Below are 22941 nucleotides of genomic sequence, written 5' to 3' on the forward strand. Positions count from 1 at the left end.
GCATGGCAACATCGAGCGCCGTCGTCGGCCGAAAGCTCCTTCAATGTTGAACGGGAGTACTCTTCCTGTGAGATGAAGCGGCACCAAAGCCAGCGTTCATGCTGGATCCGAGTGGACGACAGTGTTTACGACGTGACTGACTTGCTTGGAGTACATCCTGGCGGCGCGCAGGTATTGCTCGAGGCAGCACAACACGGTGGAGATTGTGGTCCTATTCTGAAGACTCACCCACCCGCGGCACGCGAGATGCTCACGCAGTATCGACTCGGTCGCTACTACGAGTGCAGCAAGTGCTGATCCTCTGTCTTCTACATTTTCGATACTGCCGCTCTCAGTTCACCATGGTTTTGAATTCCACACGAAAGCCTTATTTGATCCATTCCATTTATTTCGTGCGATCGCATCGTTACTTGTTTGCCTTGAGCTTCTGCAGCGAACGCACGGTTGTTTTCGCCATAATCGACGTGAGTTGATTAGCAACAGCTTCCAGAGTCTCCACATGACCAGCACATTGCTGTGGGTATTTCGAAATAAGTGTGAAGATGACAGTGGCGAACTTGAGTGATCCTTTTAGTTGCTCGCCTTCAGGACGCTCCAAAGCTGCCTCGCACGCTCCAACAAACCGCTCCACCGTAAGTGGCGACAATATCGGCTTGGTGTTGAGAATGTTCAGAAATACAAGGAGCGCTGACTCGTTCGACAGCAAATGGCATGAGTTGCCATCGTCACCTGTGACCATTGCTGCCAAACTTCTCTGGATAAAGTCATCTATCTGGTCTGCCGGGACCGTGTCGGGGCTGCGCAAAATTCGTGTTATCGCTTCAGCTTGAGCTGGGCCAAAGACACTGCTAGAGTCAGCATTATTGCTGCCGACAAGCAGTGGGAGCAGAAGCGAGTCCACCAACGTCCCAGCATAGGCAGAGCCAAAGCGAAGAGCTGTCTGCAGAAGCACACGCGAGATGACAGAATCTGCTACACGAATTTTAGGCAGCACACTCGTTTCAAGGAAGATCGCTGCGTATCGTGAGCTCCAATTGGAGTCCACAAGAGCTCTGGCAAGCAGGTAAACAAAATAGCACAGCTTTAGTGGTAGACAACAGGAGCTAGGTGTTCCTCCAACTCGTACCCGGTGATTTGGAACAGGGCTTCGTCGCTGGTAGAGCCCATACGCAGCACTTGGCACAGACACTGGAAGCTCCGCTCGTTGGCGTCGTACGTGGTGTGAACGTCGTTTACGACTTCAGTGAGCATGTCGTAAGCGCGTGTGGCAACATCATCCACTACTGCGATGGGGTCGGAACTCGATAGTTGAACAAGTTGCTTGGCCAGTGCCGACGCTCGATCCTCCATCTAGCAACAAACAATCGTGAAATGTCAAGGGAGGGAGTACTGCATATAGGTCGCTACGAGAGGATACAAACCTCTCTAGTTAGTGGCGGGCGTTCTTGTGCCTTCACTTCCGGAAGCGTCGAAGCTGGTGTGCTGTGCTTTGAGTCTTGGTCTGTCAAATCGACCAGATCTTGTGGTGCATTCGCTCTCGAGCGCTTGTTTACACGTGAGGAAGACTTGGACTCCACGCCACCACTCAAAGGCAGCGTCTTCTGTGGGCCCGCGGTAATATAAATCCTGTCCTCTTCCTCTTGTGGTGTCGGGAACCTGACTCGATTCAGTGTCAACCGCCTCATGCGACGTCGGAACGCAGCGTCCGTCGTCGTATTCTCCTGTGCCTGAACCTGCACCTGTTCATTCCCCTCCTGCTCTACAGCTGCAGCCATCACCATCCTCGCCAGTGCCAAACACACTGCGTCACTCTCCCGACGTCGTGGTCGCGTTGCCATCCGCAGATACGCTCGCGCCAGACTCACTGCGGCATCCTCACTCGGAGACGCACCGCTCGCCAACGCGCTCCAGATCTCACGCTGCACTCGCAGCGACAGAAGCTCCAGGCGGGTCCCGAAGTCTGCAGCATTGCTGTGCTGGGTACCATCTCCATCTTCATCAAGGCGAACGGGGCAGCTCAACTCCACCAGCACGTCGGGGACCTGCGGACGGTGATCTGCGCACAAGAAGTGTTAGAGAGGGAGCACATGATGCAGTCAGTGGTTGTCACGTGCCTTGTAGGAACTGGCGCACGCCGATGGCGCCTTTGGACTGTGCCACGAACGCCAGGAACTGCACTCGATCCATCGATTTGGTGCCAATAGTCAAGTGTACCGAACACTTGGGTGTGTGGAGAAAGGCTATTTAGCTTATAGTGTCCACCTACGTCCTACAGTACTGGAACATGCATCGCTAGTGCAATTCATTCACTTCGCTGTTCGGCGCACGCCGTCAAAAAGCGATGGGAAGCTCGTGTTGTGCTTGGAGGCGAAGCGGATGTTTGGCCGGATCGACAGCTCCGCGTTTGCGTTGTCGCTATTTGGGCTCCCGCTGGACGACGCTGGGCCTGTTGATGCGGGCGATGCACTGGCTGCACCTGATGAAGCCGAACAGGGTGATGACAACGTACCTGAAGCATTTGTTGACAGGCCGGTAGCAGCACCTTTCACTGATGCGGCAGCCGCCGTGGGCGATTTCCGCTTAGTAAGAGGGAGCTCATGCCTCAGCGGGCACGCGCCTCCCTCGGGACAGTATCCTTTTGCAAAGGGCTCGCACAGTTTCGCTGCCGCGCTCACCTTCACGTGGCGGTACTTGCAGCCGTCTCGAGTGCAAGCTCCACGGAGGAACATTTTGCAGTCCGGAACTTTGTTCTGCAATGGAACAGAGGCAGCACACACCACAACGAGTTATGAACAGCAGCGTCGGTCAGCATCACAAATCCACCGCAACTCGTATCGCCGGGGCGCACAAAGCGCCGAGCCGCGAGCGAGTGTAGCGAAGCAAAAGGCAATCGGTCTCTCCACCTCGTCATGTTGGTGCGACAGCAAGCAGTTGGGATCGCTGCACTCGTTCTTCAAGAACTTCCGGCACATCGCCACTCGCCGGCTGTCATGGATGAACCTGCAGGCATCCTTGTTCTTGCAATAACCTGCAGTTCCGCAAATCAACCAAGAGATTAGCACCAAACCCCCATCGGCCGCTTCACGGCAATGCAAAACCCTAGACTTGCCGAAGCGGTTGTAAAACGAGCAATACACCGTGCGGACTTTCACCGCTTTCTTGGCAGCCTGTAGACGCTTGGTGTGGGCCCGTCGAATGGCAGCTTTAGCTCGCAGAAGGCTACCATTCGTAACAACAAAGCGGGGGGGAAATCAGCACGCTCTTAACCCAGTCAGCAATTCAGTCACGCCGACACTCACGCAGCACGAGCGGCTCCACTCTTCGTCGTGAGGCTCATTGACCCTGATCTGTGTACGACACCGGCCTTGCGTTCCTCCGTCGCGCAGCGCTTCAACACCTTGCCTCCGTTCGCGACCACATACTTCACCCCACCAATATGAACCGAATCTGCGCAGCCACAAAACACAACCAACAATTAGCACCACCGGTCAGAATAGTACAATAAACACTGAAACAGAACAATCAGGAAGAAACAAAACTCACTGTCCACCGGCGACACCGTTACCGGTGCCGTTGGAGTAGCACTGGGCGACTTATTCACCGCAACCGTCGGCGGCGACTTCTTCACCCCTGCACGCACGAGGCTAAATCCGCCGTTCGCCTTCGAGTACTCGCCGTCTTCCAACCGCAGCGTCTGCAGCTGCATGCTCTTGCCCGCTCGTCTGCACACAATAACCAGCAAACGGCATACACCAGTCAGCAGCCAGTAAATCCTCTCCGCCCCATTCACAGCCAGCACGCACTTGACCAGCGCCGGGTTGCTCGCTGCCACCTTCACCTGCACGCAACACAGCAGCCAAACGACCATCACTCTCTCTCTCTTGTAATAAATTCGCTCTCTAGCGCGTCGCAGGGCACGTACCGGTCGCTTCCACGTCTTGTTCGCGCCCAGTGGCGCGCTGGGCGGCGTGCTGCTCCTCGTTGCCGCGCCCGCGGGCGACGTCGCGGCGTCTTGTCTCCTCCAGACCTTGTTGGCGCTCGCGCTGGCTACGTGGCTGGGGCTGGGGCTCGAGCTGGGCGGCGAGAAGCGACTCCACGAGCGGTTCACGGGCCCTGACGGCGGCGCGCGCGCGTACCGTCGAGGCGCGTAGTGCACGTGGCTGCGCGGCGGACGCGAGGTCCCCACGCGCTGGCGCTTGGCCTCCAGCAGGTTCTTCATGGCCTGAATCTTGGCGCGCAGCGTCGCCTCCTCCATCGCTTCCTCGTGCCTTGGCGCGCTTTCCGGCTCTGATTCCCAACTGACGAGGTTTGAATTCTGCGACATACTTTGCTCAAGTGAATCGCGCTAAGTGCGAATATGGTGGTGAGAACACTAGGTTAGTGTTGTCCACGTCAAAAAAACGTTGCGTCGTACTTAACCGATGTAGACTGTAAAGATGAAGCTGCCATTTCGGCCTGCATTACGGTACTACACCACCACGCGTACAGCTACGTCGCTGTGGCTGTAGCTCTCGCTGTCGCCGTAGCGATGGCGGCCAAGGACCGGACGAGCGACTTCGTGGGCATCACGGTGCTGTTCGACACGGGCCGCGGGCGGCCGCAGACGCACCGGCCGCTGTCGCGCGACGCGCGCCTGGCGCAGCAGGTCTCGGACCAGCTGCGGCAGCAGGAGCTGTGTCTGCGCGAGCTGCAGGAGCTGGTGGGGCGCAAGTCCATCCTGGGCGACGACCCGAGCGCGCAGATCGCCACGCTCACGGACGTGCTGAAGAAGGAGCTGGGCGCCGTGGAGCGCAACATCCAGGCGTTCCAGCAGACCGTCGCGGCGCAGCGCGGCCGCCACCAGCAGCACCACCAGGCGCACTTCGCCATCGTCTGCCAGTCGCTCAAGTCGCGCTGCGCCAAGAGCGTCAAGGCCTTCCACGTGCGTTGCCGTCTGCTGCTGCTGTTGCTGTGCTCTGTGGCTATTGGTGCTGACGGGTGTGCTGTTGTTTTCGGTCGTGCAGCAAGCGCTGCAGCAGCACACGGCGGCGATCCGGGAGCGCAGCACGAGGCGCAGCAAGTTCTCGCACGGAGGAGGCAACCCCATGGTGCATATCAACGCGCCGCTGTTCTCGCGCACGGGAGGGCCTGCGGGCGTGAATGGACACCAGGTGCTCCCCACGAACAATGGCGCCCCCTTGCAGCCGCTGCGGAATCAACCGCCTGCACAATCCGCCGCCGGGAGCGGATTCCAGGCACCTCCGGCTGCAACGCCGACGAAACCAGGTAGGGAGAGTGATGCTGGATTTGGTTCATGGGGTGGGCTTGCATTTGTTTGACTGTTCCGGGTATTTGGTGTTGACAGGTGCTGCGCCGGCGTTGAGCCCGCCAGCTCCTGGTGCAGGGCTGCGTCGCCGCGGTAACCTCGGAGCGAGTCCGTTTATGCAGCAGCGCACCACACCACCCGGAAGTGGCGCGGGGATGCAGCAACAGCAATATAGACCTCGCGAAGACGCACAGACGAGGTATAACAATGCAGCGCAGGTGGAGAGCACCATCGTGGAGGTACGTTGAGTGTCTATCACAGCTTTGATACCATTAACTAACTCGGGGTGGGTTCTGCGTGGTGTAGATCACTGGCATGTACACGCGCATGGCCACCATGGTCGCCGAGCAAGGCGAAATCATCTCGCGCATCGACGACGACATGGACATCGCGTACGTTGTCTCTGTGCACCGAAAATACACCTCTATCTTACACTTTCTGACGCTCCGCTCTCTTTGTCAGGCAAACGAATGTTGAAGCCGCGCATGGCGAGCTGCTCAAGCTCTTCAACATGGTGCAGGGGAACCGGTCTCTGATCCTCAAGATCTTCCTCGTGCTCATCCTCGTCATCTTCCTCTTCGTCGTCGTCTTCTAGCGCATGTTCTCGCACCTTGTCGGAGGTGTCCGGGGCATGTATTCGCCACGCTGCAGTCGATACGATAGAGCTCGCGCCTCCCAGCCACTTCAACCTTGCCATCAATACAACCCGCACCAGTTTTTTAATAGCGACCGCAGCCTGTTTATAGCCCCCAACGCCAATTGGCGCCCCTCGCGTTGAAGCCATTCGTCGAGAGGAGACGCAGCGGACGCCATGGCGCTCAAACCGCACAAGCCCCTGGCGCTGGATCTGGAGCTGGAGGCGATCACAATGGAGGACGTCGAGCCGGAGCTGCCGGTGGGGAACATGGACGACCGCGCGGGCTTCTGGGTCACGTACTGCGCCTTCTTCTTCAGCGGCGCGGGCTCCATCGCCATGTGGTCGTGCATCACGCTGTGCCTCACCTACTTCGACGCCAGGTACCCGGACGACCGCGTCGGATTCGTCTTCCCCGTCGTGAACATGTCGACGCTGCTGGTCATTTCGCTGTACATGGTGATGGCGGGGCGGCAGCTCTCGCTGGACAGCAGGATGCACGGGTCGCTGGGCAGCTACGCCGCCTTCGTGCTGCTGCTACCGCTGGTCAACGTGGTGGTGCTGCCCCATGACGTGGGGTATCCGCTGACGCTGCTGTCGTTGATGGGGTCCACGGTCTCCTCGTCCATCATGCAGTCGTCCATGTACGGACTAGGGGGCGTGTTCGGCCCCACATTCATCCAAGCCATCGAAGGCGGCAAGGGTTTCGGCGCCATCTTGCTGTTCGCAGTGAGGCTCGCGTTGAAGTGGTACCTGGAGGGCGACGCCAGCGACGGACTCGATCTGGACCAGCAGAACTACTACGCCAGGCTCTCCATGGGCGTCTTCTTTGGCATTGCGTTGCTCATCGTGATGACGACGTGGGCGCTGTACTGGGCGCTGCTGCGTACCAGGTTCGCCCAGCCGCTGCTGACGGAGTATGCGCTGGTGCAGCATGAGACGCCCTTGACCCCAGCGGCGCTGTCACCCTTGTCCAGCCCCATTAGTCCGCTGAGGAGACCCACTGCGTTCTTTAATCGCGACAGTATGACGGAGCGCAGCCCGCTGTTGGCGAACAACATGAGCGCGCGGAACGGGTCGACACCGAATAATCAGGATGATGACGCGGATGACGAGGAAGACGCGTTCGAGGTTGAGGAGGAGCTCGAGGAGCACGCGGCTGCTGCGACCGTCATGAACGTGCTGCACACGGCGCTGAAGCCCTTCTTCTCGCTCTTCTTTTCCTACTTCGTGTGTCTGTCGTGCTTCCCCGGTGTCATCTCGGCCATTCCATCCGTGACGCTCAACCTGGGGGACTGGTTCCCAATTGTGCTGGTGGGCTGCTACAACCTGGGCGACCTAGTGGGGAAGAACCTCCCAGCGTACGCCATGTACTTCGACGTGTCGACACTTCACCTCCCGTGGCCGCTCCAGCTCTCGTTCCTGCCGCTTTTGATGGCAGCGCTCGTGCATCCCTTCGACGACGTTACAATCATCGTGGCGGTGCTCTTGCTGGGATTTACTACAGGCTACGTGGCCACTTCCAGCATCATCCTCGCTCCAAGCGTGTGCTCCGAATATCAGAAAGAGGTCGCTGGTATGGTGGGCGGGCTAAGCTCCATCATCGGGCTGTGCGCTGGTTCTTATAATGGGTTGGCACTTGAGGCTGTCGTCCAATTCTGGCTGAGGGGCGCTACACAGTGAGGCTTCCGTCTACGTAGTAGCTAGCACGAATCGCTTCCTGCTAATCGAGTAGGGAATAGAAACAAGGTGCATTTCACCCTATCGGCCAAGGCCAACCATCATGCTGCTAGAGTCGTCCATGTTGTTCATTTAGCCTCGACGGTGCTGAAAATAGTGTGCCTCACGTAGTGATCTTAGCCTTCCACAGCCCCGAAGCATCTTCGAGCACCATAGATGTAAATGGAGGACCTCCAGCAGCGCCCGCTATCAGCAAGACCGACCTCAGCGTTGGAAAACCTGGATGTGTCCACGATTGTGCCCGAGAGTATCTTGAGTCCGGAGGAAATTCGCTTGTTGAAGCACAAGTTCTCGCTCTGTAACACTGCCGCCGACAACAATAAGGTCCGTGCCCCGCTCGCTCGGCTGTCTGCTGCTCGCGCCTACAAGCTCTTCCGAGAAGACTATCCATCACTGTCGGAGTGGGAAATCCAAGCCGTATTCAACAAGTACGATGTCGACGGGGATGGCCATCTTTCGTTCATGGAGTACCTCCAGACCCGCGCGTACTATAGAATGCTGCTCGAAGAAAGCACTCAAATGGAGTTGCAGCGCATCTTCTCGATCCTGGACACTGATGCGGACGGTATCCTCCTCGCTGACGACGTGTTGCACCGAATCGAGCAAACAGGGCTTCATGGTGTTGGTATGCTAAAGCAGGTCATCACACAGGCAGCTGAAGCCACAAAAGGCGGCGTGAAAAGCAAGCAGTACCGCCATCGTGAAGGCGAAATCACCTTTCGGCACTTCTCGGCGACGATACAAGACGTGAATCGCAAGATGGAGCAGGGGATCGCCACGAAAACGCTTCGTGTGATAGACCTACAGCTGGAACAGCAGCAACAACAAGTTCTCCGGCTACGCAAGCCTGCATCTGTGGCCGACCTTAAAGCGGAAGTGCTCCGGATAGAAATCGATGTGCTTAATCGCGAGATTCGACGATTGAAGAAAGAACTTATCACCGATAACAACAACGCTCTTGGGGAGGCTTGTGAGATACTAATGGCCACGTACGAGAACGAGCAGCATGTTTACGAGTGCCTCAACAACTTCATCAGCTACTGTAATCTCCACGACGTGACTCTTTTCCGCTACAATCTCGAACGGGAGGGGAAGAGGGTTCACGTCTTGAACTCCGTGCTGCTATCGCCGCCTGAACATCTTAAGGTAAGTACCACTCTATTATCGTTGCGCACGAAAACCTCTCTTACTCACGAACACGCTTTGTATGTCCACGCGCAGCAAACTGCCGAGTACCGAAGAATGATGGATTTATCGCTGAATCACGGGTCGTCTAAATCCCCGCGTAATACACTCGTTCCATCTCAGCTTGACCACAACAATGCTGAGCGGACTAACACCGCGAAGTCAAATCACGCATCACCGCCTCTTGAAACAACGGATGTGATGCTAGAAACATTGCTTATGAACCCAACACTTCGGAAGCAGTTTGCATACTACGCCATGACCGGCAACGTGACGAATCTTGTCTGGATCACCCGTACCAACTTCATCAAGTTCGTCAAGGATTGCAAACTGGATGTGCTCCCGACTCCGGAACTCAAGGACGTGGATATCACCAACATCTTCGCTGCCGCCACAGGTACTGGGAACCCAATGGGGTTCGCGCAGTTGTTGTCCGCCTGCATCTTGATCTTTAAGCGTGCGAAGCATTTGCAGGTACGTGAAGAAACCGCTACCAATTGAGTAGTGCTTCGAAGGTCAAGTTGACGCCGTTTAACTGCACAGGGGCCATTGTCGGACGATGACGTACAGTGTCTGGTGGAAACCCACATCATTCCACGGGCAAAATACATTCACGTGCAGCAGCTTGCCCCCGACATATCCCAAACCCACGTAATGAAGCTGTTGACGGAGCACATCTGGCAATTCAAGCAAATCTTCTCACACTTCGGGATCCAAAGCCTTACTGAGGTATGTCAGTCAGCATCACGGCTACATAATATGTACATCCGATGTACTTCCATTGTGATCCCCACGCTGAGCGGTATGCCCTCATTAACTATAGGTTGATAGCAAGGTCCGTCTTGACATGAAAGAGTTCCTCACTTTTGCGCGGGCATTCAGTGAGTAACTCGGAGATGATTGGTGCTTCCATTCCGTGCATATACTCACCGACATCTAATGACTGTGACTCCACTGTAGATATTGTTCGCTCTACACCAGAAGGTGACGGTGAGCCGTTTACTCCGCCAGACACCCCAGCAAGTGCCTCGGTCGCCCCAATTAGTCTCACCGAACTCATTCGTGAGTATTATGCGGCAAAGCTGGACATCAGCATCACAAATCCCAAACGCCGAGAAGCGGCGGACCTCAGCTTTCGCGAGTTTCTTAGGTGCCTTCAGCGAATTGCTTTGGCAATGCACGTGCGTAAGGACCGCGACACCCCGCGAGCCAATGGCGTGATTACCACGGTGTTTGAAGCGACGAAAGACGACTGCAACCGATCCCCCGAGAAAGTGTCTACACCTCGTTCACCACGTGCACCACGACATCAGCGCCGTGGTAACGTGTTGGACGCATCACCGATGAAGAATTGCAAAATCACGAGCACATCCGTCATCTCGCGCCTGCTTCAATCATCGAGGGCAATGGTGACGCGCCAACTCCCGAAGAATAATCAAAAATCTAAGAGCGAGGCTTCAGTACACCATCAAAACAGCATCATGAAGCTCGAGGATTTGACACTTTCGGCATGTCCTCCAACCACAAATACTGCCGCCCCACTGAAACCAACTCGACCACCTTGCTCTCTCAAAGCTCGTAGACCGATAACGTCCGGCGGGCCCCCTATCATTCGGGTTATCCAGCAGCCACAACTGGAGTTTTTCAATTAATTCTCATCCGTAGCAAAACCAAACGCCTCCCTCAGACTCTTCCGGCAGCTTACAGGAATCCGATCATCTGGAAACTGAACCGTGGCGCAGCTAGCGAGGGTCGAGAGAGATGATGTGTTTGGACATTGTAAACACGCAGGATCCCATACCTTCAAGAATAATAGCAAATTTCCCATCATTTGCGCCACTTGCAATGAAGACCGCTGCTTGGAAGAAGTAACTACATGCGAGAAATAGATGGGAGCAAGAGTGAGTTTCACTAGTAACGCAAACAGAATGTTGCGGCGTCATTTTACCCACCAGATTTTACAAGCGAGTCAAAGAAAACGACGCCTGGAAGAACTGCAGCGTCGCAAGAAGTCAAACCCATGTTTCTCCACGCGATTTCGATGGCGCGGCCCGCCTGTTCAATAGCCAATACAATAAGCAAGGTAATTCACGAAACACTCTAGATGCAATTACCTGGCCTAGGTCCAAAAGTGTGCGAACAAGAGGACAAATTTCCCTCAGGCGAAAGTACATATCCAGCCCCACTTGCATCAGAGCCGGATAGGCGCAACCATGGCGGACCATCAACTCAGCCAGCTTGACCGAGTCAGTCAGAACATGATAATGCAAGAACTGATACAGCTTTCCGGGGTCTCCTGTAGCTACAAAGCACTCGGCAACCGCAACATACCTGTCAATAGGTCGTTAGTCTCGCTAATATGACGGTAAAATACAAAAAGATAGAGGGAACTCACGTGATGTTCTCCACCGGCACCTTGTTATCGCGCAGATTCTTGATATACTCGATGATGTAGGCGCTCAAATTACAGCTCTTTGCGGTCTGCAACCAGGCCACATGCACGTCATTTGCTGTTAGAATATCATCCTTGCGCCAAAAGCAAAAAACATACGTTGGGGTCTTGAAGGATCACGCTCCACACATCGCGGTAGAATTCTGCCTGCCGGATGAGCAAGAAACCACGAGCATTGCGAGCGGGAGGACTCGCTTTTATTCGTCCCAGAGCCTGCTCAGCTGGATTCTGCCCTGGCTTGGTAGGATCCCCCGATGATGCTCCGCGCGATTCATCTTCACTATCGACAACATTCTGAAGTACAAGTGAGACAACCTGACGTCCACTACCGTGCCACTACTCAGTAGCAGTACCTGGTTACGTCGCTCACTGCCGTATACAGTCTGAACAGTAGTCAACAGTTGTACAATATCGGACAAAGAAGCCTGTTGATCCACAATGTGACTGCGCACAAGCTTCAAAACCAACGACTTTGCCAATTCGTGATCCCCTCGTCGCAAAATGAAAGGTAAAATCTCTCGATGGTGCTCACAGGTTTTGTAGACCTCGGTGAGATTTACTTGCAGCTTTCGAATCTCGACCTGTTCTCGTCCATTAACCGCGAATGACCGCTGCACGAGGTTGGGAGAGTGAAAGCGCCACCGACTAAAGCTGGGTACAACGACCTCCTGCTTCAAAGGTTTCTCCAAACTTGCAGCTGACATTGCTCTTTGCAGTCGGCGAGCTGACCTTCGACTAGCTAAGTGGGAGGCTGGTGACGTCTTGAATGACGGAGAGGGGAGAGATGCATCGTCGATATACGAATGTACGTCCAGATCATCGACACTCAAGACCCGACGTATACCGAGCGTTGGCTGTGGGGAGCCCCACATGGTATTACTAAGCCGATCTGGGTCATTCTCATCTTCAACAACCTCCAGCAATTCAGAATCAAACTCGTTGAGCATCGCGTCGGCCGTCTTGAGAGGAGCTGTTATTGCTTCTGGAACTTGCTTAGCCTTAGGAGGAGGATGCCCTGGTGGTCTCGCGGAGATCGGCAGCGGCGCCGAGAACGGGTCACTAATATTCCCGTCGCACTTGATGTCAAAGAACAGGCTGACGTTGAAATCCAGACTGTGGCACACGAGCAAGTTGTCCACGACCGAGTACTCGAGCGCCGTCCCCGGCGGCAGCATCAGGTTCAGCGAGCGCACGCACGTGACCTTCGTCCTCCCCACCAAATACAGCAGCAGCTTAGTCGAGCGCGTATCACTGTACACCACGTACATGTCCCCGTACAAGCTGACAAGGTGCAGATCCTGCTTGCTCACGGCCGTGGAGAACACCAGCTTGGGCAGCTTCTCCACATATGCACCATGTAGCAGGAATGGCACAATCTCGTTGGCCCTGGACCCGGAGCTCAGCAGCAGCACGCCGTGCGACGCCGCGTACCAGAACTCGTGGACGTACAGCCCCACGGTCCTGTGCAGCGCGCACTTGCGGCGCTTGGAGCTCACGCGGTGGTGCTCCAGCCCCATCTTGGTCACCAGGAACAGGTCCTGCGAGCTCGTGGGCTTGACAGAGTGCGTGTTCCACACGACGCCCCCGTGCAGGATGCGGTTGCCTGCCTTAGACTTGCACAGCACCCAGTAGGACGCGCGCGAGGCGCGGTGCAGCACCTGCACCTCGATGTCGCTGTGCTGCATGGCGAGGAACTGGCCGTCCACGGACAGCTGCATCAGCACGATGGGCGCTGGGTTGCGCGCGGCGTCCGGCTCGCTGAAGTCGTAGAGTGTAGCCACGTTGTGTGCCGGAGTGGGGCCGGCCGTCGCGGCCTGCACGGGGTCCAGCGACGCGTCCAGCGGCAGCTGCCGCAGCGCGAGCGACTGCGCGTCCAGCAACAGCACGCTCTGGTGCGTGGCGTCGAACCACGCGTGGCGGCCGTCGCCGGCCTCGGCGTAGTCGGCGCCGCCGCGCGCGCTCAGATACAGGTGACCATCGCTCATGGTTGAAGAATGACAAATGTGTAGGCTGACGGAGATTCTTTTTGAAAAGCGTATGCATACGGAAGCCGCATATGTGGCTTTGGCTGGGAACATTTTGTGTGGCCTTCTACGCATTTGGGGCTTTGGCGCCCAATTGACCAATTGACCCTGTTGTGATGGCGGTAGAGGTGGATGGCGCGGGCGCCGCCGACGGCTGGAGCGGCATGCTGGCGGACGCCGTCACCAAGTGCGGGCGCGACAGCGAGCGCAGGCTCTTCGGTGCGTGCTGCGTCGACGCCACGTGGCTATTGTGGGTGTTTAACTTGCGGGTTCATGGTTGACTAACCCCTCCTGTGGCTGAATCTGGACGCGTTTAGTGTACGGCATCAGCTCGAACCGCTGCCCCAAGTGCCAGGCGCGACTGCGGAGCGACAGCAACACGTGCGTCAGCTGCCACTACACGCACAAGACGCCGCGTACGTGGAGCGTGGCGCTGCATATCGGTGGCCGCGGGGCGTTGTGGGCGCTAACTGTGGGTTCTGCGGTGGTTTTTGCGCAGGTAAATGCTTGCGCTGCAGCCAGAAGAACGACCCGGCCATGTGGTGCGCCGAGTGCGACGCGTACTTCTGCGCGGGTTGCTACAAGAAGCCGCACGTGCTCATGCTGGGCAGCACCAAGCCGCACCACTGCTTCGCGATTGATGGGGCCAGCGGCAAGCATCTTGTGGACTCGGCGTGGTCCGACGAGTTTGCGACCATGGTGCAGGCGACGTATCGACAGCGTCTTCATGGCAAGATGCTGGCGGGCGAGGTGCCGGCCAAGGCGTCGACTGCAGCTCCAGAGCAGCAGCAGCAACAAAACGCAGCGCCAGCAAATGGAACGGCAGGTCAGGTTGCCCCTGGCTCATCGGCAATGACACCACCGCAATCTTCTAGAGGAGTCACGTCGTCTTCGGCTGCAGCAGCCACACCCGCTGCTGTGAATGGAACTGCAGGGGCGTCTTCTACTGCTGTTCCGAATGGTGGGATCGCGCAAGCGCCATCAAAATCGACTGCGCAGCCACAAGAGCAATCGAGAAAGCGCCAACTGCCAGGGCCAGAGGACACGCGCGACAGAATTCAGAAGGCTCTTCGGTCTGAGGAGCCTTCACGTGCAGGTGGAGCAACAGCGGCAGCGCCGGCAGCATCAACTGACGGTATGAGTTTGTATGACCGTGTTAAGGCCATGCATGATATGCGAGCTAAGGCTGCGCAACCCAGCGCACCGCAAGCGCGGTCGCCGAAGATGAGTTTGAATCAGCTTCTAACTCAACAAACCGAACAGCGGCAGCGGCTACGGCAGGAGCAACAGGAGCGAGGCAAGCGAGAAGAGGACCATATCCTGCAGCGGCAGCGAGAGCAAGCCGAGCAGAAGAGAAAAGAACAGGTGCAGCTGGAGCTCGCGCGAGCAGAGAAGTTGAGGAATGATCAGCGGCAGCAGGAGCTTGAACGAAAAGAACGCTGGCGGGTGGAACAACAACGAAAGGAGGAACAGCGACAGCAAGAGGAACAGCGACGACAAGAAGAGCAGCGACGACAAGAAGAACAGCGTCGTCAAGAAGAACTGCGGCATCAAGCGGAACAGCAACGGCGAGAGGAACTGCAGAGGCACGAAGAAGGAATGCGGCGGCGCGTGGAGCAACAGCAGCTAGAGGAGCGGTGGCGAGAGGAACAACGGCAGCAGCGATTGGACGAGGAACGAATGCGTCACGAACAGATCTTGCGACAGGAGGAATCGCGTCGACAACAGCAAGCAGAAGCCCACCCGCAGGGCAACCGATTCGTTAGCCAAGCCCAGCACTCTCTACATGCACAGCCAGTCTATGCTGCTGCCTCCATGGCTCCGTCGAACATTTCTGCACCAATGATGCATGGTTCAAATGCCCGATTTACACGAGTGCCGTCTCCAGTCAGTGTTTCTCCCCATGCTCCGCGCTTCGAGCCGGCGTCGCCATCCCCCAGACCCCAGCTCCTATTTCAAGGTGTCCCAGAGCCCCGTGTGGCAAATGGATATACGCCGGTCGACGGGAGTCAAATCTACCACGGCCATGGTGTTCCAGTTTCAAGGTTTGAGACCATTTCACAAGAGCCAGGAGGGAATCATCATATCGTGGTAAGAAACCCCAACGTGCAACATTTACAGCAGCAGCAGCAGCAGGAACACCAGCCTGCGCTTTCGGAGGCAATGGTTCCTCGTCAAGCGTCATCAGGAGCAGGAGGCTTCAGCCCTGGAAAGTCCGGCGAAGACGACGAGCTACGCGCGATCTGGGTCAGCGATTATGACAAGGTCAACGACATGATCACACAGCTGGACAAGGAGATCTTGAAGCGGACCGAAGAGGGTCACTCGTTCGTTCACATGTCGAACAACATTACCATCCCAGAGCAACTGAAGCTCAAGATCAACCAGCTTCGCGCTCAGCGGGACGCTGCAATCAAGAAGAGGTTCGAATCGGTGGTCCGCGTGCTGATCTTCTCCGATGCGGTGCGTTCGTTCGCGCAGCAAAACGAGCAGACGAACATTTGGAGCGACGTGCCTGAGGTGCTGAAGGCGTCGCACAAGAAGTGCGCCGAGCTCGCAGGTGACATCCGCGAGTTCGAGGGGCAGGCGCAGAAGCTGCGGGAAGGGATCGACGAGGCGGTGTCGAGCGGCAACCCCGCGCAGATGCAGAACGTGGCGCACCTGGGCGCTCTCATCGCAGACCTCGAGCGGAAGATCCGCGCCTCAAACGCCGAGCGCGACAAGCAGTTCATCTTCATGTTCCAGTTCAGCGACACACTCCGCAACATGGTGCGCTCCGAGTGGGCAGCTCCAGGAAGAGGAGGATACCACTTGCCTTCAAGTCAATAACTAACACGTACAGACACTTTAGTCCATCCCATTCTCAGCACGTTCGGGTTCACCTGGAACCCAACACCGAATGCTTCATGTTTGCCATGACACTGACCCAACTGCCATCTTGCTAAAAGTGACAAGTGATAGGTGAGACCCACGCATCGGATACCTCGACCTTAGGCATGTAGCCTGTCTACAGATTTACGCCCTACTCCTCACTACATGTTGTTAGCTAGATAAATGAATATTTCTTGTGAAAAGGGTGATGTTGAAAAACATCAGGGGATTGAGGCCGAGAAGCTTCTTGCGAAGCTACTCAGCGTTGTGGAGGCGACCTAGAAGGCCACGCTCACAGAAGCGTGTCAAACACTACGCTGAGCGCGCTTAGTAGTCCTGCGAGGCCGAGGCCTTGCCCTTCTTGCCGGCCGAGGCAGACTTCTTGGGCAGCAGCACCGAGTGGATGTTGGGCATCACACCGCCCGAGGCAATGGTCACGTCGCCCAGCAGCTTGTTCAGCTCCTCGTCGTTGCGGACGGCCATCTGGATGTGGCGGGGGATGATACGCGTCTTCTTGTGGTCGCGGGCGGCGTTGCCGGCCAGCTCGAGGATTTCGGCGCAGAGGTACTCGAGGACGGCGGCCATGTACACCGGGGCGCCGCTGCCCGTGCGCTGGGCGTAGCGGCCCTTGCGCAGGTAACGGGCCACACGGCCGACGGGGAACTGCAGGCCAGCCTTAGCCGAGCGCGTGCTGCTCTTGCCGGTCTTCTTGCCACGGCCTCCAGTAGCGGCTTTTCCCTTTCCAGACATGGTGCTTGAGGTGGTGGTGGTTGGTGGTTGGTCGACTTTGAAGCAAATTCGAAAATGAGCCTCCCAGACGGCCTCAAAGCCTCGCGTCTGGGCCTCGCGCCCTGGGCTTCTGACCGCTTTTGACTTTTGGCGCGCCCAAAAAGTCAAACTTCCCGCGCAGTCCATTCCGCCAATCAGTGAGCGACCGGCCTCGGCTCCGTCAATCAAATTGCACTTGCGGGATTTTGGCCAACGACCTGAGGCTTGATTTTCGCCCTTGTCTTCGCTTTGGGCTATAAGGGCTAGGGTGCGAAGAGACGTCGCCCCGCCCTGTCCGAACTGCGCGAGCAGTTAAGTGGCACCGCGTCCTCCCTCCTGCTTTGTGTGAGCGCTTTTGGCGCCATGCCCGGATAGCGTCTAGCGGGAAGGATCATATCGAAATTCACACGCACTTACTCAAGTCGCCAAGAAGCTCAAGCAACTCATCATGTCTGGAAAGGGAAAAGCCGCTACTGGAGGCCGTGGCAAGAAGGGAAAGGGCAGCACCCGCTCGTCTAAGGCTGGCCTGCAGTTCCCCGTCGGCCGTGTGGCCCGTTACCTGAAGAAGGGTCGCTACGCCCAGCGTATCGGCGGTGGCGCCCCGGTCTACATGGCCGCCGTCCTCGAGTACCTCTGCGCCGAAATCCTCGAGCTGGCCGGCAACGCCGCCCGCGACCACAAGAAGACGCGTATCATCCCCCGCCACATCCAGATGGCCGTCCGCAACGACGAGGAGCTGAACAAGCTGCTGGGCGACGTGACCATCGCCTCGGGCGGTGTGATGCCCAACATCCACTCGGTGCTGCTGCCCAAGAAGTCTGCCTCGGCCGGCAAGAAGGGCAAGGCCTCGGCCTCGCAGGACTACTAAGCGCGCACTCTCGCGACGAATGAGCGTGTACAGTGATCGTAAGCATGTCGGTGGCCAACGTAGCTGCTGGTAAGTTTCGCGTGAACTAACCTCGCGTCTGTCGAAGACGCGATTTCTTTTTGCGGTCGGTGGCACTGCTGCCGGCGGCACTCAATCCCCTGATGTTTTTCAACATCACCCTTTTTAAAGAAGTTGGCAACGAGTTACTGTCGAATGTGGTCTAGTTAGAATGATACGAGTAGCTGAAGCCCTTTTGTACGCCGGAACGAGTGCTCTGTGGTGTCGTGCTTCTGAAAACGGTTGTCTGTTGTAGATCAAGTTGCTGTGTTAGACGGACGGCGCACTGCTGAATCTAGTGCAGTGGTAAGATGGCGGAATAAGTTAGTGTGGCGGCAGTCATCAAGCAGGTGGTCGAAGTGCAGGTTGCCTTCGCGCGTCGAAACCACGGATCGACACTTTCGGTGCTGTTACTCACTTTTGATGCCAGGGCTTGAGCGGAGCCACGAAGCGGAAGGGGACCTTGCGATCCGGCACGAATCCATGCTCGTCCTCGTCTTCGTCGAACTTGAGGATCACGTAGGGAGCGCCCTGTCAGCGATCAACACAACAAAACGAGTCGACGTTAGAATAACAGGCGCCACCGTTATCTCATCGCCGCATTTTTACCTTTGGGTTCGGCACGCGGATTGTGCTGCGGAAGAAACTGGTCGTGTTGGGGTACATCGCCATCACTCGCTCATTCACAGCGTAGTGGATCCACTCTCCTTCAGGCAGCGAGTCGCCCGGGAGCTCCACCACCTGCTGCCACGGCACGATGTAGTGCCTCCTGGGCGCGTCGTCTTCTTCATCGTCGTCGTCGTTGCCCGAGTCGACGTCCTCCACCTCGTACGTGTTGGAGTCGGCGTTGAACCTGACGACGCGCGCCATGATCCACAGCTCGTGACTGCGAGCCACTTTGGCTGCAACGTGGCAGCCCACGGCCAGGATGTCCTTCTTGTCCGGCACCATCAAGCCCACGTAGCCGTCGCTCTCCAGCGCCGCCGCTGCTGAGTGGGCCCTCGGACGAGAGTATGTGCGGCTGTAGAGGTTGGCCTCCTCCTGCGCCTCCGCCTCCTTCTGCTTGGCCGCGCCCACCCCGATCTCCCCGCGACTGTAGTCCCTCTCGACACGCTCGATGCAGTGGTTCAGCTGCCGCCGCTGCTTGGCCAGCAGGCGACAGGCCAGCGCGAGCCAATGCTGCAGCTGCCGCGCCCACTTCTTTTTGCTCTGCGCGTCGCCCTCGCCGCCCCCGGACCGCAGCAACTTCTCGCGCAGCACGTTGATCTTCCTCGCGATCGCGTCCATGCCATTGTCGAGCAGCTGGGTCGTCACGAACGCGTCCAGGGCGTCCTGCGATGCTGGCACGCGCTTCCCGGTCCGAGGTCGAGCTGCCATGAGCAATTATTGCTGATGGCAGAGTTAGTTCAATTATTGCGATTATAACCTTTATATTTACGTGAATTAAAATGATGAAACTACAATAAAATTGTATTCAACCCACTTCAGTGTGCCGAAATGATTGCAGTTAGCCTGGTTGAGCTTGCTGCTCAAGTGTAGGCTGAAAGATGCTCACTAAGTAAGCGCTGTAATGTGATTGGAGAGGGAATGATTTTGTGAAGGGTAAATTCGAAAACTTTACGACAGTTTCCTCTAACTTTACGAAACTTTCTCCTAAAGCTCGCTCTCGAGCACTGCGCACAAACTTTACTCACTGCGCACAAACTTATATATCGGCGGAAGTATGCCAAACAGTTTCTCCCGGATCCAGAAAGATCTATGGCGCGTTCTTGTGTCCGCCTGTTTGGAAGACTGGGTATGCGTTCTGGCAGACAGGGGTTTCTCCCGGGCTAATTTCGGGCCCAAGATCCGAAAATAAAGCTTCCCGAGTCTAATTTCGGGTTTGTCGGCGCTAATTTCGGGCGCTGGCGATCCCCTTGGATCGCTGGCCGGCGTCATTCCGCATTAGGAAAGCGCAAGGGCAAGCGAGAAGCATGAGCGGACTGGAGAGCAAGGTGGCGTCGCTGGAGCAGGCCGTGGCGGCTGCGGACGTGCGCGTGGAGGCGCTGGAGTCGCAGGTGGCGGCGCTGGCGCCCTTCTCGGTGGAGAACTGGCCCGCCGCGCGCATCCGCAAGACGTTCGTGGACTTCTTCTGCAACCAGGCGGAGCTGCCGCACACGTTCTGGAAGTCGTGCCCCGTGGTGCCCCTGGACGACCCGACGCTGCTGTTCATCAACGCCGGCATGAACCAGTACAAGCCCATCTTCCTGGGCCAGGTGGACCCGTCGCACCCCATGGCCAAGCTCGTGCGCGCCTGCAACTCGCAGAAGTGCATCCGCGCCGGCGGCAAGCACAACGACCTGGACGACGTGGGCAAGGACGTGTACCACCACACGTTCTTCGAGATGCTGGGCAACTGGAGCTTCGGCAACTACTTCAAGAAGGAGGCCGTGCACATGAGCTTCACGCTGCTCACGAAGGTCTTCGGCATCGACAAGGAGCGCCTCTACGCCACGTACTTCGGCGGCGACGACAAGCAGGGCCTGCCCTCGGACGAGGAGACGCGCCAGATCTGGCTCAACTACCTGCCCGCCGAGCGTGTGCTGCCCTTCGGCTGCAAGGACAACTTCTGGGAGATGGGCGACGTCGGCCCGTGCGGCCCCTGCACGGAGATCCACTACGACCGCATCGGCAACCGCGACGCCTCCAAGCTCGTGAACGCCGACCTGCCCGATGTCATTGAGATCTGGAACAACGTGTTCATCCAGTTCAACCGCGAGCAGGACGGCAAGCTCGTGCCGCTCCCGCACAAGCACGTGGATACCGGCATGGGCTTCGAGCGTCTGGCCTCCATTCTGCAGGGCAAGGACTCCAACTACGACACGGACGTGTTCACGCCGCTGTTCGCTGCCATCCAGAAGTCGACCAAGGCCGCCCCGTACACGGGCAAGCTGGGTAAGGAGGACCCCGACAAGAAGGACATGGCTTACCGCGTTGTGGCTGACCACGTGCGTACGCTGACGTTCGCTATCACCGATGGTGCTGTGCCCAGCAACGACGGCCGTGGCTACGTGCTGCGCCGTATCCTGCGTCGTGCTGTGCGCTACGGCCAGCAGTTTCTCAACGCGCCGAGCGGCTTCCTCACGGAGCTGGTGCCGGTTGTGGTGAACATGCTGGGCGAGGCCTTCCCTGAGCTGGTGCAGAAGCAGAAGGAGGTGGAGGAGATCATCCTGGACGAGGAGAAGTCGTTCGGCCGCACGCTGAACAAGGGCATTGAGCGCTTCAAGAAGATCGCTCAGGGCATCCGCGAGGCCAACGCCGGCTCGAACAAGGCGCTGGTTGTGCCGGGCGAGGATGCGTTCTTCCTGTACGATTCCATGGGTTTCCCTATTGATCTGACAGAGATCATGGCTGAGGAGGAGGGCATGACCGTGGACGTTAAGGGCTACGAGGAGTGCATGCGCCTGCAGAGCGAGCGTTCCAAGATGGACCGCAAGAAGGGTGGCAACAATGGTGCCCGCCCGCTGGTGCTGGAGGCCCGCGAGACCAGCGCGCTTGCTGGTAAGAACATTAGCGTCACGGACGACATGGCCAAGTACGACTGGAACATCAAGACGTCGGCTAAGGTGGTGGCCATCTTCACGACTACGGAATCCAGCTCGGACTTCGTGGACGAGGTGAAGGCCGGCGACTTCGAGCGTGTGGGTGTCATCCTTGACAAGACCTCGTTCTACGCCCAGGCTGGTGGCCAGATCTACGACACGGGTGTGGTGAGCGGCGCCAACTTCAAGCTGGACGTGGACTCGGTCGAGTCGTACGCCGGTTACGTGATGCACATGGGCCCGATTGCTTCTGGCTCGATCAAGGTTGGTGATGCCGTGGAGTGCCAGGTGGACTACACTCGCCGCAGCAAGATTGCCCCCAACCACACCATGACCCACGTTCTCAACTTCGCCCTGCGCAAGGTGCTCGGCACGACCGTGGACCAGCGTGGTTCGCTCGTGGACGAGTCGCGTCTGCGTTTTGACTTCACGAACAACAAGGCGCTGAAGGCCAACCAGCTCGCGGAAGTGGAGGCCATTTGTGACGACATCATCAAGCAGCAGCTGGAGGTGTACACGCAGGACTCGGCTCAGGCGGAGGCCAAGCGTATCCAGGGCCTGCGCGCTGTGTTCGGTGAGACGTACCCGGACTTCGTTCGCGTCGTCTCGATCGGCCAGCCCATCGCCCCGATGCTGGAGGACCCGGAGAACAGCAGCTGGGGCAACTTCTCGGTCGAGTTCTGCGGTGGTACCCACCTGAAGAACACCAAGGAGGCTAAGAAGTTCGTGCTGTACGAAGAGGGTGCCATTGCCAAGGGCATTCGCCGTGTGTCGGCTTACACGTGCGACCTCGCCAAGGAGGCTGAGGAGCGTGGTGCCAAGCTGCAGGCCGAGCTCGACGCCATCGACAAGCTGGACGGCAACGAGTTTGTGGAGAGCGTGTCGGCGTTCAAGCCCGTGCTTGACCAGGCCCTGATTTCGCTGCCGCTGAAGGACCAGCTCCGGAAGCAGGTGGACGGCCTCGTCAACCGCGTCAAGAAGATTAAGAAGGAGGCTGCGGCTGCTCGCGCTGCCAACGGTGTTCGCGACGCCACCGCTGAGGCCACCAAGGCCAAGGAGGCTGGCCAAGAGATCCTCGTCGTGAAGTTCGACGTCGGCACGGACTCGAAGCTGGGCCGCGAGATGCTGGAGGCCATGACCACCATCATCCCGACGGGCAGCTTCATGATCTTCAGCACGGACTCGGACGCCAACAAGACGGCGGCCTTCACGCAGGTGAGTCAGCACCACGTGGACTCGAAGCAGTTGGACGCGCGCAAGTGGGTGAACCACGCCATGGCCGTGATGAAGGGCAAGGGCGGCGGCAAGGACGCCCTGAACGCCACGGGCCAGGCCAAGACCGTGGAGAAGGTGGACGAGGCCGTGGCGCTGGCCAAGGCCTTCATCCAGTAAGACGAGCAAGTGGGCGACGTCGTTACGCTCTCTTCGCTAGTAGTTGCTTGACATCCCATGGCAT

The 22941-nt window shown here is 57.6% G+C and overlaps 10 protein-coding genes across 12 annotated transcripts; 6 read left to right on the forward strand and 4 right to left on the reverse strand.

The window, feature by feature from the left end:
- Positions 1 to 406: 406 nt before the first annotated feature.
- IUM83_01648 (Zinc finger CCCH domain-containing protein 3) lies at positions 407 to 4255 on the reverse strand (the record flags this gene model as incomplete). Its single annotated transcript, XM_067925515.1, has 10 exons — positions 407 to 1052; positions 1127 to 1350; positions 1422 to 2056; positions 2510 to 2750; positions 2904 to 3028; positions 3110 to 3219; positions 3300 to 3447; positions 3544 to 3722; positions 3804 to 3838; positions 3923 to 4255. 10 exons carry the CDS (start codon positions 4253 to 4255, stop codon positions 407 to 409), a joined length of 2676 nt encoding a protein of 891 aa, XP_067797672.1.
- Positions 4256 to 4528: 273 nt separating this feature from the next.
- IUM83_01649 (Syntaxin 5) lies at positions 4529 to 5900 on the forward strand (the record flags this gene model as incomplete). The annotated part of the gene is made up of 4 exons (XM_067925516.1): positions 4529 to 4921; positions 5004 to 5087; positions 5612 to 5697; positions 5768 to 5900. The coding sequence occupies 4 exons, from the start codon at positions 4529 to 4531 to the stop codon at positions 5898 to 5900; spliced, it is 696 nt and encodes a 231-aa protein (XP_067797343.1).
- A 216-nt stretch (positions 5901 to 6116) lies between these two features.
- On the forward strand, positions 6117 to 7622 carry IUM83_01650 (the record flags this gene model as incomplete). Of its 2 annotated transcripts, none has more annotated exons than XM_067925517.1 (1): positions 6117 to 7622. In XM_067925517.1, one exon carries the CDS (start codon positions 6117 to 6119, stop codon positions 7620 to 7622), a length of 1506 nt encoding a protein of 501 aa, XP_067797667.1. The 2 variants fall into 2 exon arrangements, with proteins under 2 accessions (XP_067797667.1, XP_067797668.1); XM_067925518.1 differs by having other exon boundaries at positions 7308 to 7622.
- A 219-nt stretch (positions 7623 to 7841) lies between these two features.
- Positions 7842 to 9365, forward strand: IUM83_01651 (uncharacterized protein; the record flags this gene model as incomplete). Its single annotated transcript, XM_067925519.1, has 2 exons — positions 7842 to 8825; positions 8901 to 9365. The coding sequence occupies 2 exons, from the start codon at positions 7842 to 7844 to the stop codon at positions 9363 to 9365; spliced, it is 1449 nt and encodes a 482-aa protein (XP_067797669.1).
- Positions 9366 to 10332: 967 nt separating this feature from the next.
- On the reverse strand, positions 10333 to 13301 carry IUM83_01652 (Colon cancer-associated Mic1-like; the record flags this gene model as incomplete). Of its 2 annotated transcripts, XM_067925520.1 has the most annotated exons (11): positions 10333 to 10498; positions 10570 to 10583; positions 10666 to 10736; positions 10817 to 10919; positions 10979 to 11195; positions 11260 to 11345; positions 11416 to 11610; positions 11670 to 11699; positions 12231 to 12429; positions 12510 to 12518; positions 12595 to 13301. In XM_067925520.1, the coding sequence occupies 11 exons, from the start codon at positions 13299 to 13301 to the stop codon at positions 10333 to 10335; spliced, it is 1797 nt and encodes a 598-aa protein (XP_067797311.1). The 2 variants fall into 2 exon arrangements, with proteins under 2 accessions (XP_067797311.1, XP_067797310.1); XM_067925521.1 differs by lacking the exon at positions 10333 to 10498 and having other exon boundaries at positions 10566 to 10583.
- Positions 13302 to 13456: 155 nt separating this feature from the next.
- On the forward strand, positions 13457 to 16169 carry IUM83_01653 (Reticulocyte-binding protein 2 a; the record flags this gene model as incomplete). Its single annotated transcript, XM_067925522.1, has 4 exons — positions 13457 to 13559; positions 13658 to 13756; positions 13840 to 14166; positions 15529 to 16169. The coding sequence occupies 4 exons, from the start codon at positions 13457 to 13459 to the stop codon at positions 16167 to 16169; spliced, it is 1170 nt and encodes a 389-aa protein (XP_067797355.1).
- A 369-nt stretch (positions 16170 to 16538) lies between these two features.
- Positions 16539 to 16961, reverse strand: IUM83_01654 (histone H2A.X; the record flags this gene model as incomplete). Its single annotated transcript, XM_067925523.1, has 1 exon — positions 16539 to 16961. The coding sequence occupies one exon, from the start codon at positions 16959 to 16961 to the stop codon at positions 16539 to 16541; it is 423 nt and encodes a 140-aa protein (XP_067797351.1).
- A 466-nt stretch (positions 16962 to 17427) lies between these two features.
- IUM83_01655 (histone H2A) lies at positions 17428 to 17847 on the forward strand (the record flags this gene model as incomplete). The annotated part of the gene is made up of 1 exon (XM_067925524.1): positions 17428 to 17847. One exon carries the CDS (start codon positions 17428 to 17430, stop codon positions 17845 to 17847), a length of 420 nt encoding a protein of 139 aa, XP_067797665.1.
- Positions 17848 to 18174: 327 nt separating this feature from the next.
- On the reverse strand, positions 18175 to 19281 carry IUM83_01656 (SAGA-associated factor 29; the record flags this gene model as incomplete). Its single annotated transcript, XM_067925525.1, has 3 exons — positions 18175 to 18199; positions 18323 to 18435; positions 18514 to 19281. 3 exons carry the CDS (start codon positions 19279 to 19281, stop codon positions 18175 to 18177), a joined length of 906 nt encoding a protein of 301 aa, XP_067797352.1.
- A 596-nt stretch (positions 19282 to 19877) lies between these two features.
- IUM83_01657 (alanine-tRNA ligase) lies at positions 19878 to 22877 on the forward strand (the record flags this gene model as incomplete). Its single annotated transcript, XM_067925526.1, has 1 exon — positions 19878 to 22877. The coding sequence occupies one exon, from the start codon at positions 19878 to 19880 to the stop codon at positions 22875 to 22877; it is 3000 nt and encodes a 999-aa protein (XP_067797666.1).
- Positions 22878 to 22941: the final 64 nt, after the last annotated feature.

This window comes from Phytophthora cinnamomi, assembly GCF_018691715.1.
Source record: "Phytophthora cinnamomi strain GKB4 chromosome Unknown Contig14, whole genome shotgun sequence".
NCBI lineage: Eukaryota > Oomycota > Peronosporomycetes > Peronosporales > Peronosporaceae > Phytophthora > Phytophthora cinnamomi.